At 42.4% G+C, this 13373-nt stretch overlaps 1 protein-coding gene across 7 annotated transcripts in view; it reads left to right on the forward strand.

Annotated features, from left to right (window-relative positions):
- The window catches only part of LOC105478311 (cilia and flagella associated protein 43), a 107940-nt gene that overhangs the window by 11064 nt on the left and 83503 nt on the right, over positions 1-13373 (forward strand). For all 7 annotated transcript variants that reach the window (XM_011735428.2, XM_071069167.1, XM_011735430.2 and 4 more), the window contains one exon: positions 6249-6416. In XM_011735428.2, the coding sequence (XP_011733730.2) occupies positions 6249-6416 (168 nt within the window). The remainder of the gene's footprint in view (positions 1-6248; positions 6417-13373) is intronic.

Below are 13373 nucleotides of genomic sequence, written 5' to 3' on the forward strand. Positions count from 1 at the left end.
ACACACACACACACACACACACACGCTTACTCACATAGAGATAGAGTTAGAAAAAGGAGTGATTAAATAAAATTTCTAGGTTAATATATGAATGATGAACTTTCCAGAGGTCTCTAAAACCTTAGCACCTTAACCTTAACTATTCTACCAGGGTATACAATCAGCATTTTACGTGTTCTAGAGTTTAACCTGTAAAAGCACGCCTGCCTTTATCACATTGGGCTGTCAGTATATACTATGACAACAAAGTTACATTCCCCAGGAGTGTCAGATATGGGGCAAAGCAAGGTACAAAGTCTGGTTTTTGTTCGAGGAGGCTTGTTGGAAAATGCTTCCCAACATGATATGAGAAATCAAGCCAACACAATTTTTCTTGTTTCCAAGTTTCATTTTTTGGTTGTTCTTATAGCTACTTGCCTAAACTTATATAGTTGGTGAGTTGCTGAGTGGGCTTTAAACTCATTTGGTTTCTAAGCTCTTTTATAGCTTTCATTGATCTAAGGCACAATGGGAACATGTAGTAGGGGCACCTCACCTAGTCTGATGGTGGAGGGGAATGGTCAGGGAAGGCTTCCTGGAAGGAGAGGTAATGTTTAAGCAGATACTTGTATTAATTAGCTAGGCCTACCATAGCAAAGTACCACAGACTGGGTGGCTTAAACAGCATACATGTATTGCCTCCCAGTTCTGGAGACTAGAATTCTGAGATGAAGGTCTCAGCAGGGTCGGTTCCTTCTGAGGGCTGTGAGAGAGAATCTGCCCCCACGCCTCTCACCAACTTCTGCTCACTTGTTTGCTGGCAGTCCTTGGCTTACAGACACATCACCCAGATCTCTGCTTTTATTTTCACATGGCATTCTCCCTGTCGTGTGTCTGTCTCCAAATGTTCCCTTTATATAAGAACACCAGTCTTATTGGATTAGGGCCCATCCTAATGACTTCATTTTAACTTGATTACCCTCTGTAAAGACCATATTTCCAAATAAGGTCACATTCTGAGGTGCTGGAGGTTAGAATATTAACATGGGAATTTGGGGGAGGCACAGTTCAACCCATAGCAATACCTAAAGGATGAGCAGGAATCAGCTTTATGACGAGAAGAAAGAACATCCCAGGCACAGGAACGGCATGTGCAAAGGCCATGAAGTAGAAAAAGCACAGCAGATTTCAATGAAAAGGTCATAATAATGGGCACAAGAGATTTGCCATGAGAGACGCAAGCTTGGAGGGACAGTCAGAGGTGAGCTCATGAGCAGCCATATAAGTAGGTGACCATGTGGTTTATCATCCAAATCAGGATGCTTTTGAGAGTGAAAGAGGGTGTTGCTGATGAATGCAGGGCACTTCAGCCTAAACTGGGTTTCTCCTAGGCATACTGGGAAGGATACCCACACTCCATATAAGCTGTGCTAATGGACAAATTCTTGATCCTTAAGGCAGTGGGGAGCTACTAAAGGGTTTTAAGCGGGGATGTGACACAATTATATCTGCATTTAAGAAGACTCCTTTCAGCCAGTTATTTCCAATGAAAGTATCTCCAGTACTTTCATATTGTGGAAGATATATTGGAAGGAAACAAGGCATGAACATCAATTAGGAGGCTGTGGTGGTCCAGGTGAGAGATGACTGTGGCATGGACTAGGGTGGGAGTAGGGATGGAGGGAAGTGAAGCTATTTGGGAGGTGTTTGGGAGGTAGCATCATGGGACTTATAACTGACTAAATGTTGGGTGTTGTGCTGAGGAAGAGGGTTGGGTCTAGGGTTATACCCAGAGTTGTGTGTGACTTGGGCAACTTAGGGACACTGTGGTGCTATTCAGAGAGATACTGAGGGCTTGGGGACAGGGAATTTAGGGGAGGCAATGTGGGAAGATGAGCTGGGGGACAAACGGAACTGAGAGTGCTTGAGATGAACAAACAGAGATGTCTAGTTGGTAGCTGATATATCAGTTAGGACTTAGGTTCAGTTGTGACCACAGAAACCCAAATCACCAACACGTGTTTCCTTCTCTCACAGGCAATTGCCTGGGCATGAGCAGCTGTGAATGGTGTGGTGGCTCCTTGGGATCAGCGTCCAGTCTCCCCCTGTCGTGCTGCTCTGCTTTTCCTAGGGTGTTGCTCTCATCTCTGGTCTATAATGGGGTAAATGTAGAGATGAGGGCAACAGCCTAGGAACAGCAGAGGAACCCTAAACCACCAGTGTATTTTGGGAGCCAATGGGGAGGGAAAAGGATGAGGGGAAGGGCACAAACCTGTTGTTGAAATGCAGAGCTTGCATGAAAGAGATCATTGCCTGACCCAGGGACTACTTCAAGGACTTTTGGTGAGGATAAGTGACAGTAGGAAGATGCAAGAGCCTTTAGTACCAAGGTTCTCAACACTGACTACATGCTGGAATTACTTGTGAAGCTTTTAAAAAATGTTCGTGCCCACTCTTTCCCTCTCCCCCCAGCCAGTTAAATCGGAACCTCAGACAGCAATATGCCTTGAGATGCCTTAAACCATTGCTTGAGAAGGAAGGACAAACACATTATTACCTTGGAAGAATTGCATAAGGCTTATGACTTGAAAAAAAATTCTTTTTGGAAACACAAGCTTTTTTTTTTTTTTTTTTTTTTTGAGATGGAGTCTCACTCTGTCACCCAGGCTGGAGTGCAGTGGCACGATCTCAGCTCATGGCAAACTCCTTCTCCCGGGTTCACACCATTCTCCTACCTCAGCCTCTTGAGCATGCTTTCATTTATGTAAATAGTTTGTGAAGCTTTGACAATAAATGTAAACAGACGTAAAATTATAAATCTGCTAAATCTGTATTAATGGTATTCATTATTGAGAGAAAGTCCCCTTCCTCCACACTCAACTCCTATGGCAATTACGGACTCCGTTTTACCCAGAACACTTAAGTGCCTCAGCATCTGTATGATACAGTGGAGTGGGTGCTGGCATAGGTACCAGCTGACATGATGTAGCAGTAGCTCTCAGGATGATTGCCACATACATGGAACACCTGGGAGTGCTGGAAATGTACTGGGATTGAATCTACAAAGTGTGTTTTCATTTGCAGTGGAGGATGTCAAGCAAGGGAAGGTCCAGCCCTCTTGTGGGTGTGGTGAAAGGCTCTACTAGCAAAGACATGGGCACCGGAGTGGGTCCCATGTAGCCTGCAGGTGCTTATTCAGTGATCTACATGGCTCTGATCCTGGACACAAAATCTATACTGGAGAGAAAATGACTGCTGAAATAAGGCAATTGTATGAATATTTAAAATGCCTGGAACAGTAAAGTAATGATAATTCAAAAAGGAAGGAAGGAAGGAAGGAAGGAAGGAAGGAAGGAAGGAAGGAAGGAAGGAAGGAAGGAAGGAAGGAAGGAAGGAAAGAAGGAAGGAAGGAAGGGAAATGCAGGACGTAGAAGGTACACACATGACTGCCACTTACATTCATTGACTGGATCGGCTATAAACCACAGCCAGCTTCTAGGGCGGCTGGGTAATATTAGGTCCTCATTGTGAGTGGCCATATGTGCCTGGCTAATATTCGGGGGTTCTGTTACTCACAGGGAGAAATGGAGAATAAATGTTGAAGGACACATGCCCTTGCCACAGATATCCAGGACTGGTGCTCAGGAGCGAGGGCTGGAGGTAAACATTTGGGAATAATTAAGTCAATGGATAGCCAAAGTGCTAAATGTAAGTAAGAACACCTCCAGAAGAGCCTAGGGTGGAACCTAGAGGAATATCAATGGAAGGGACCCACCTACGAGACTCATAGGAGTAGCTATGAAAGGAGGAAGGACACTAGGCAGGGAGGGTTCCAGAATGTGCCTCAGCCTGGGTTCTACAGAAAGCAGAGGCTGGGGCAAGAACTCATGCACCCCATCTTTAGCAGGGTGTGTGATCCCAGGGCAGGAGAGCCAGTATGAGGGTGCATTACCTTGCTGGCCACCACTTGGTTCCAAGTGCAATTGGTTACTCTATCCTGAAGGTGGTCTTCTGAGAGGTTCTATGAACTGCTGTGAATCAGGACAGTCCTCAAGCAGTGACAGACTGTGAGTGAGGAAGGGGAGAGGAGGAGATGAGAATTTATCTTCCAACTCCTGTATCCCATCGATCAAAGCTTCACTGCACAGGTTGGTAACTCCTTCACACTTTCAGGTTTGTCGTGATTGTCCCCAGGAGCCCCAGTGAAGCCCCAGTGAAGCCTCTGGGCATGTGAAGTGGGTGTGAGGCGAGGCACAGGTGGGGTGTGCCTACATGAAGTTAGTCAAAGTGCACACAGAGTTGGACAGCCACTGAGTCAGCCAGGCAGAAGAGGTGGTCAAGGGCCCAGACACAATTGAGAGGATCTGTGGTGTCCCATAAGAGGTGTGTGACAGCGAGTCTGAGACTGATTCCAGAAGGTGGTTGTGGTGAACAGTGACCAGTTCTGCAGAGGTAAAGTTAGACAATGACCAAGAAGTGCCTTTTGGATTTAGGATGAAGGCGGGTGTCTGTGGATATAGCTACGTCAATGGAATGGTGGTGACAGGATGCAGATATCCTGGGATGAGGAGAGTGTAGCTGAGGAAGCCATGGTGGTGACTTTAGAACAGCTTGCTCAAAAAGTTTGACTCCGAGGAGAGGGGAGAGACATAGAAAGGTGAGACTGAGGGAAGGCTTCTGTTGAGAATGATATGGATGAGCACTTGTGTGTTGGCAGGAAGAAGTCAGGAGACAGGGAGAGTCGAAGATGCAGTTATCATGGATAAACCAATATCCCTAAGAAGGCAAGACCATGGGACCCAGAGCACAGGAGGTGAAACTGGCCTTAGGTAGGAGGAAGGACACACCTTCCATTGTAAGGGAAGAGGAGGCGGAGAGAACCATGCCAACCTGAATGGGTAGTTATACTTGAGAGCAAGAATTCTCAGCTGATGGCCTCTATTTTATTCATGAGAATCAAGGTCATTTACTGAGATTGAGAAGGGAGTAGAGGGGCTAGAGGTTTCAGGAGAGGGGAGAATATTTTAAATGCCCATTTTAGAGAATGAGAGAGAACTGGCCAGAGAAACAGCAGTATTGGAGAGCCTATTGAGGGTCTGGTGGGGGTGGCAACCACAAATGTATGGTGTCACTGCCATGTACAGTCCTGTAGTCTTTGTTCCCATGTCTCCAGTAGCCCAGGCTTTCAGTTTTCTCCATTCAGGGTTGACGGTCTTTTCCAGGTACCTGATGCAAAAAGTCAAAGGATCAAGGGAACCAGAGATTCCAGCAAGAGTGTGGTTGATGTGATGGGCAGGGCATTTGTCATAGGAAATGAAGGACGAGGGCAGGAGGGAGTGAAAGACAAGCTAAGTTCAATAACTATTAGCTCCAGTTTCCTAATCACAGCTCTGAATGGAGTTCTGGCCCCTCATTTAAGGGCATAGCTCACATTTAATTTTTTTCTTTTCTTTCATGTAGCAAGGGACTTTGTTCATGGTAGGAGTTCAGGATAGTCTCTTAAATGGGTAAATGAATAAATCCATTTTAAAATACACCGCTTTATTCATTTATTTATTTTTGAGATGGAGTCTTGCTCTGTCGCCCAGGCTGGAGTGCAGTGGCATGATCTTGGCTCACTGCAACCTCCGCCTCCCAGGTTCAAGCAATGCTTCTGCCTCAACCTTCCAAGTAGCTGGGAAAGGCATGCACCACCATACCCAGCTAATTTTTGTATTTTTAGTAGAGACAGGGTTTCACTGTATTGGCCAGGCTGGTCTCGAGCTCCTGACCTCGTGATCCACCCACTTTGGCCTCCCAAAGTGCTGGAATTACAGGTGTGAGCCACTGCACCTGGCACCACTTTAATTTTAAAAACTCAATAAATGATCAATTGGCATGAATGAGAACAGTACCCCGAGATCCACATGGAGTACTCACATGTAATACTTAGAGATTCAGGCACTTACACTTGTTTTGTAGCAAATGTGATGATATATGTCATTTTCTAGGTTTGGCTGAGTTAAATTGCAAAATTATTAAAGAGGACAAAATAGCCTTGGTATAGCATATGACAGTATAATGTTTTTAAAATATACAGTTATTTTGCTTTCTTAGGATACAATACAATGATAAGCATAATTATTTATAAATTTGACATTAAGGTCATCGATTATATCAATGATATCATAAATTATATCCCAATTTATGTAAATTTAAAAAATAGATAAATGTTCTAAGTACATTAAATTCAAATTAATTTTTTTCATCAAATGCTATTTTTCTCTAAGGAACTGGGAATCGAATATCATTTTGTGCAAGAAATCACAGCCTGGAATGGATGTGAACCAAATGTCTTTTAACCCCATGAACTGGCGCCAGCTGTGCTTATCAAGTCCAAGTGCAGTGAGCGTGTGGACCATTGAAAGAAGTAACCAGGAGCATCATTTCAGAGCAAGGTAGGAGGCTTTGTTACAACAGTAGCAACACGATGGTCCTTGTTTGCATTCATGTAATGTGATTGGGTCAATTTGATGAATTAAGTGGCTTTATACATACATATATATGCATACACACACACACACGTATATACATTCAGCTTATCTTGTTATAACATCTTTCTACATGTGTGATTACCTTGGAGTGGTTGTTTGCGTTTCAAAAGAATTCTCTATGACTTGTTTCCCAATGAATTTATTTAAAATATTAAGTTCTCTGAGAGCTTTTTCCAACATGATCTAATTTTCTAAAATTTGATTTGTCCTTACTATTTTAAAACATGCCTGTTGTATAAAAAGGAGAGTTAAGACTTTTTGCTATTATTTGGATGCCCTACTGGAATTTCAAAAATAAGAAATGGTTAGATATAGAAAGTCTGCAGATTGGCCGAGCGTGGTGGCTCACGCCTGTAATCCCAGCACTTTGGGAGGCCAAGGCAGGCAGATCACAAGGTCAGGAGATCAAGACCATCCTGGCTAATACGGTGAAACCCAGTCTCTACTAAAAATACAAAAAAATTAGCTGGGCATGGTGGCAGCCGGCTGTAGTCCCAGCTACTCGGGAGCCTGAGGCAGAAGAATCACTTGAACCCAAGAGGCTGTGGTTTCTATGAGCCAAGATCGCACCACTGCACACCAGCCTGGGGACAGAGGAAGATTCCGTCTCAAAAAAAAAAAAAAAAGAAAGTATGCAGATTATACATTCAGCCACATTATCCACAAGCAAGAGGTTAGTTGTGTATAGCGGAGCCACGGGAGTTACCTGTTTAAATAGAACTGGGTCAAAGTGAAATTCTGTGACAAATGCCCTGGTGATAATGGGTGCTTTTGTTGAGAAAGAGCTCAGAGACTCAAGGTGCTACTGAGCTGATCATTTCCAGTGTACTTTATGAAGTCACAGTTGGAGAGATGTTGGATCCTTTGATTTTAAGAGATCTCAAAGTGTTCCCTTGAAATTGCAATTTTTGATAAATCGCCTTGAGAGAATCTAAAGCTAGTGAATAAAGCTTTCGAAATGGAGAGCCTTAAGAGAAGCACTTCTTTCTGCTCAGTGCTCTTTATGTCTCAACTTCTTTTTCACAATAACCCATTGAATAGCCAAATCTGTCTCTAGTGAGAGTTGACAACACTGCACCTTTTAGTAAAAGTGGGTGGTATCTCCAGCAGATCCTTGTGAGGGCAGACAAGTAATTTATCACACCCTTCTCTCCCTTTGCCTCCCTCAAACGTTCTACTCAAGTCCTGAATACTGAGTTGTGTCTTTTCTATAAGCAACTAAAATGGGAGATAAAATGAGTGGATTGTCCTAGTTCACAAAGCAAGCAGAATTCAAACACACTTCAGCTTACATTTGAGTAGTAGATGCTGTTTTTATGTGATTGTTTTTCTTTTTTATTTTATTTATTTTTTATTATACTTTAAGTTCTAGTGTACATGTGCATAACATGCAGGTTTGTTACATATGTATACATGTTCCATGTTGGTGTGCTGCACCCATTAACTCATCATTTACATTAGGTATATCTCCAAATGCTATCCCTCCCCTCTCTCCCCTTCCCCCACCCCCCTCCCCCCACCCCACAACAGGCCCCGGTGTGTGATGCACCCCTTCCTGTGCCCAAGTGTTCTCATTGTTCAATTTCCACCTGTGAATGAGAACATGCAGTGTTTGGTTTTTTGTTCTTGCAACAGTTTGCTGAGAATGATGGTTTCTAGCTGCATCCATGTCTCTACAAAGGACACGAACTCATCCTTTTTTATGGCTGCATAGTATTCCATGGTGTATATGTGCCACATTTTCTTTTTTTTTTTTTTTTTTTTTTTTTTTTTGAGACGGAGTCTCACGCTGTTGCCCAGGCTGGAGTGCAGTGGCGCGATCTCGGCTCACTGCAAGCTCCGCCTCCCGGGTTCACGCCATTCTCCTGCCTCAGCCTCCTGAGTAGCTAGGACTACAGGCGCCCGCCACCGCGCCAGGCTAATTTTTTGTATTTTTAGTAGAGACGGGGTTTCACTGTGGTCTCAATCTCCTGACCTTGTGATCCGCCCGCCTCGGCCTCCCAAAGTGCTGGGATTACAGGCTTGAGCCACCGCGCCCGGCCTATGCCACATTTTCTTAATCCAGTCTGTCAGTGATGGTTGGTTCCAAGTCTTTGCTATTGTGAATAGTGCCGCAATAAACATATGTGTGCATGTGTCTTTATAGCAGCATGATTTATAATCCTTGGGGTATATACCCAGTAATGGGATGGCTGGGTCAAATGGTATTTCTAGTTCTAGATTTTTGAGGAATCACCACACTGTCTTCCACAATGGTTGAATTAGTTTACCTTCCCACCAACAGTGTAAAACTGTTCCTATTTCTCCACATCCTCTCCAGCACCTGTTGTTTCGTGACTTTTTAATGATCGCCATTCTAACTGGTGTGAGATGGTATCTCATCATGGTTTTGATTTGCATTTCTCTGATGGCTAGTGATGATGAGCATTTTTTCATGTGTCTATTGGCTGCATAAATGTCTTCTTTTGAGAAGTGTCTGTTCCTATCCTTCGCACACTTTTTGATGGGTTGTTTGTTTTTTTTCTTGTAAATTTGTTTGAGTTCTTTGTATGTTCTGGATATTAGCCCTTTGTCAGATGAGTAGATTGCAAAAATTTTCTCCCATTCTGTAGGTTGCCTGTTCACTCTGATGGTAGTTGTTTTTTTTGTTGTTGTTGTTTTTGTTTGTTTGTTTGTTTTTTGCTGCGCAGAAGCTCTTTAGTTTAATTGGCTCTCATTTGTCAATTTTGGCTTTTGTTGCCGTTGCTTTTGGTGTTTTAGATATGAAGTCCTTGCCCATGCCTATGTCCTGAATGGTATTGCCTAGGGTTTCTTTTAGGGTTTTTATGGTTTTAGGCCTAACATTTAAGTCTCTAATCCATCTTGAATTAATTTTTGTATAAGGTGTAAGGAAGGGATCCAGTTTCAGCTTTCTACATATGGCTAGCCAGTTTTCCCAGCACCATTTATTAAATAGGGAATCCTTTCCCCATTTCTTGTTTTTGTCAGGTTTGTCAAAGATCAGATGGTGGTAGATGTGTGGTATTATTTCTGAGGGCTCTGTTCTGTTCCATTGGTCTATATCTCTGTTTTGGTACCAGTACCATGCTGTTTTGGTTACTGTAGCCTTGTAGTATAGTTTGAAGTCAGGTAGCGTGATGCCTCCAGCTTTGTTCTTTTGGCTTAGGATTGTCTTGGCAATGCGTGCTCTTTTTTGGTTCCATATGAACTTTAAAGTAGTTTTTTCCAATTCTGTGGAGAAAGTCATTGGTAGCTTAATAGGGAGGGCATTGAATCTATAAATTACCTCTTCACAATATTGATTTTCACAATATTGATTCTTCCTATCCATGAGCATGGAATGTTCTTCCATTTGTTTGTGTCCTCTTTTATTTCATTGAGCAGTGGTTTGTAGTTCTCCTTGAAGAGGTCCTTCACATCCCTTGTAAGTTGGATTCCTAGGTACTTTATTCTATTTGAAGAAATTGTGAATGGGAGTTCACTCATGATTTGGCTCTCTATTTGTCTATTATTGGTGTATAAGAATGCTTGTGATTTTTGTACATTGATTTTGTATCCTGAGACTTTGCTGAAGTTGCTTATCCGCTGAAGGAGATTTTAGGCTGAGAGGATGGGGTTTTCTAAATATACAATCATGTCATCTGCAAACAGGGACAATTTGACTTCCTCTTTTCCTAATTGAATACCCTTTATTTCTTTCTCCTGCCTGATTGCCCTGGCCAGAACTTCCAACACTATGTTAAGTAGGAGTGGTGAGAGAGGGCATCCCTGTCTTGTGCCAGTTTTCAAAGGGAATGCTTCCAGTTTTTGCCCATTCAGTATGATAATTGGCTGTGGGTTTGTCATAAATAGTTCTTATTATTTTGAGATACATTCCATCAATACTGAATTTATTGAGAGTTTTTAGCATGAAGGGCTGTTGAATTTTGTCAAAGGCCTTTTCTGCATCTATTGAGATAATCATGTGGTTTTTGTCTTTGGTTCTGTTTATATGCTGGATTATGCTTATTGATTTGCGTATGTTGAACCAGCCTTGCATCCCAGGGATGAAGCCCACTTGATCATGGTGGATAAGCTTTTTGATGTGCTGCTGGATTCAGTTTGCTAGTATTTTATTGAGGATTTTTGCATCGATGTTCATCAGGGGTATTGGTCTAAAATTCTCTTTTTTTGTTGTGTCTCTGCCAGGCTTTGGTATCAGGATGATGTTGGCCTCATAAAATGAGTTAGGGAGGATTCCCTCTTTTTCTATTGATTGGAATAGTTTCAGAAGGAATGGTACCGGCTCCTCCTCGTACCTCTGGTAGAATTTGGCTGTGAATGCATCTGGTCCTGGACTTTTTTTGGTTGATAGGCTATTAATTATTGCCTCAATTTCAGAGCCTGTTATTGGTCTATTCAGGGATTCAACTTCTCCCTGGTTTAGTCTTGGGAGAGTGTATGTGTCCAGGAATTTATCCATTTCTTCTAGGTTTTCTAGTTTATTTGCATAGAGGTGTTTATAGTATTCTCTGATGGTAGTTTGTATTTCTGTGGGGTCTGTGGTGATATCCCCTTTATCATTTTTTATTGCATCTATTTGATTCATCTCTCTTTTCTTCTTTATTAGTCTTGGTAACGGTCTATCAATTTTGTTGATCTTTCCAAAAAAACAGCTTCTGGATTCACTGATTTTTTAAAGGTTTTTTTGTGTCTTTTTGTGTCTCTATCTCCTTAAGTTCTGCTCTGATCTTAGTTATTTCTTGCTTTCTGTTCGCTTTTGTATGTATTTGCTCTTGCTTTTCTAGTTCTTTTAATTGTGATGTTAGGGTGTCAATTTTAGATCTTTCCTGCTTTCTCTTGTGGGCATTTAGTGCTATAAGTTTCCCTCTACACACTGCTTTAAATGTGTCCCAGAGATTCTGGTATGTTGTATCTTTGTTCTCATTGGTTTCAAAGACATCTTTATTTCTGCCTTCATTTCATTAGGTACCCAGTAGTCATTCAGGAGCAGGTTGTTCAGTTTCCATGTAGTTGAGTGGTTTTGACTGAGTTTCTTAATCCTGAGTTCTAGTTTGATTGCACTGTGGTCTGAGAGACAGTTTGTTATAATTTCTGTTCTTTTACGTTTGCTGAGGAGCACTTTACTTCCAAGTATATGGTCAATTTTGGAATAAGTGTGATGTAGTGCTGAGAAGAATGTATATTCTGTTGATTTGGGGTGGAGAGTTCTGTAGATGTCTATTAGGTCTGCTTGGTGCAGAGCTGAGTTCAATTCCTGGATATCCTTGTTAACTTTGTGTCTCGTTGATCTGTCTAATGTTGACAGTGGGATGTTAAAGTCTCCCATTATTATTGTGTGGGAGTCTAAGTCTCTTCGTAAGTCTCTAAGGACTTGCTTTATGAATCTGGGTGCTCCTGTATTGGGTGCATATATATTTAGGATAGTTAGCTCTTGTTGAATTGATCCCTTTACCGTTATGTAATGTCCTTCTTTCTCTCTTTTGATCTTTGTTGGTTTAAAGTCTGTTTTATCAGAGACTAGGATTGCAACCCCTGCCTTTTTCTGTTTTCCATTTGCTTGGTAGATCTTCCTCCATCCCTTTATTTTGAGCCTATGCGTCTCTGCACATGAGATGGGTCTTCTGAATACAGCACACTGATGAGTCTTGACTCTTTATCCAGTTTGCCAGTCTGTGTCTTTTAATTGAAGCATTTAGCCCATTTACATTTAAGGTTAATATTGTTATGTGTGAATTTGATCCTGTTATTATGATGTTAGCTGGTTATTTTGCTCATTAGTTGATGCAGTTATTCCTAGCATCGATGGTCTTTACATTTTGGCATGTTTTTACATTGGCTGGTACTGGTTGTTCCTTTCCATGTTTAGTGCTTCCTTCAGGAGCTCTTGTAGGGCAGGCTTGATGGTGACAAAATCTCTCAGCATTTGCTTATCTGCAAAGGATTTTATTTCTCCTTCGCTTATGAAACTTAGTTTGGCTGGATATGAAATTCTGGGTTGAAAATTCTTTTCTTTAAGAATGTTGAATATTGGCCCCCACTCTCTTCTGGCTTATAGAGTTTCTGCCGAGAGATCCACTGTTAGTCTGATGGGCTTCCCTTTGTGGGTAACCCAACCTTTCTCTCTGGCTGCCCTTAACATTTTTTCCTTCATTTCAACTTTGGTGAATCTGACAATTATGTGTCTTGGAGTTGCTCTTCTCGAGGAGTATCTTTGTGGTGTTCTCTGTATTTCCTGAATTTGAATTTTGGCCTGCCTTGCTAGGTTGGGGAAGTTCTGCTGGATAATATCCTGCAGAGTGTTTTCCAACTTGGTTCCATTCTCCCCGTCACTTTCAGGTATGCCAATCAGATGTAGATTTGGTCTTTTCACATAGTCCCATATTTCTTTTTTTTTTTTTTGAGGCGGAGTCTCGCTCTGTCGCCCAGGCTGGAGTGCAGTGGCGCGATCTCGGCTCACTGCAAGCTCCGCCTCCCGGGTTCCCGCCATTCTCCTGCCTCAGCCTCCCGAGTAGCTGGGACTACAGGCGCCGCCACCACGCCCGGCTAATTTTTTTGTATTTTTAGTGGAGACGGGGTTTCATTGTGTTAGCCAGGATGGTCTCGATCTCCTGACCTCGTGATCCACCCGTCTCGGCCTCCCAAAGTGCTGGGATTACAGGCTTGAGCCACCGTGCCCGGCCATAGTCCCATATTTCTTGGAGGCTTTGTTTGTTTCTTTTTACTCTTTTTTCTCTAAACTTCTCTTCTTGCATCATTTCATTCATTTGATCTTCAATCACTGACACCCTTTCTTCCAGTTGATCGAATCGGTTACTGAAGCTTGTACATTTGTCACGTAGTTCTTGTGCCATGGTTTTC

Source organism: Macaca nemestrina, chromosome 9 (genome assembly GCF_043159975.1).
Source record: "Macaca nemestrina isolate mMacNem1 chromosome 9, mMacNem.hap1, whole genome shotgun sequence".
In the NCBI taxonomy this organism is placed as follows: domain Eukaryota; kingdom Metazoa; phylum Chordata; class Mammalia; order Primates; family Cercopithecidae; genus Macaca; species Macaca nemestrina.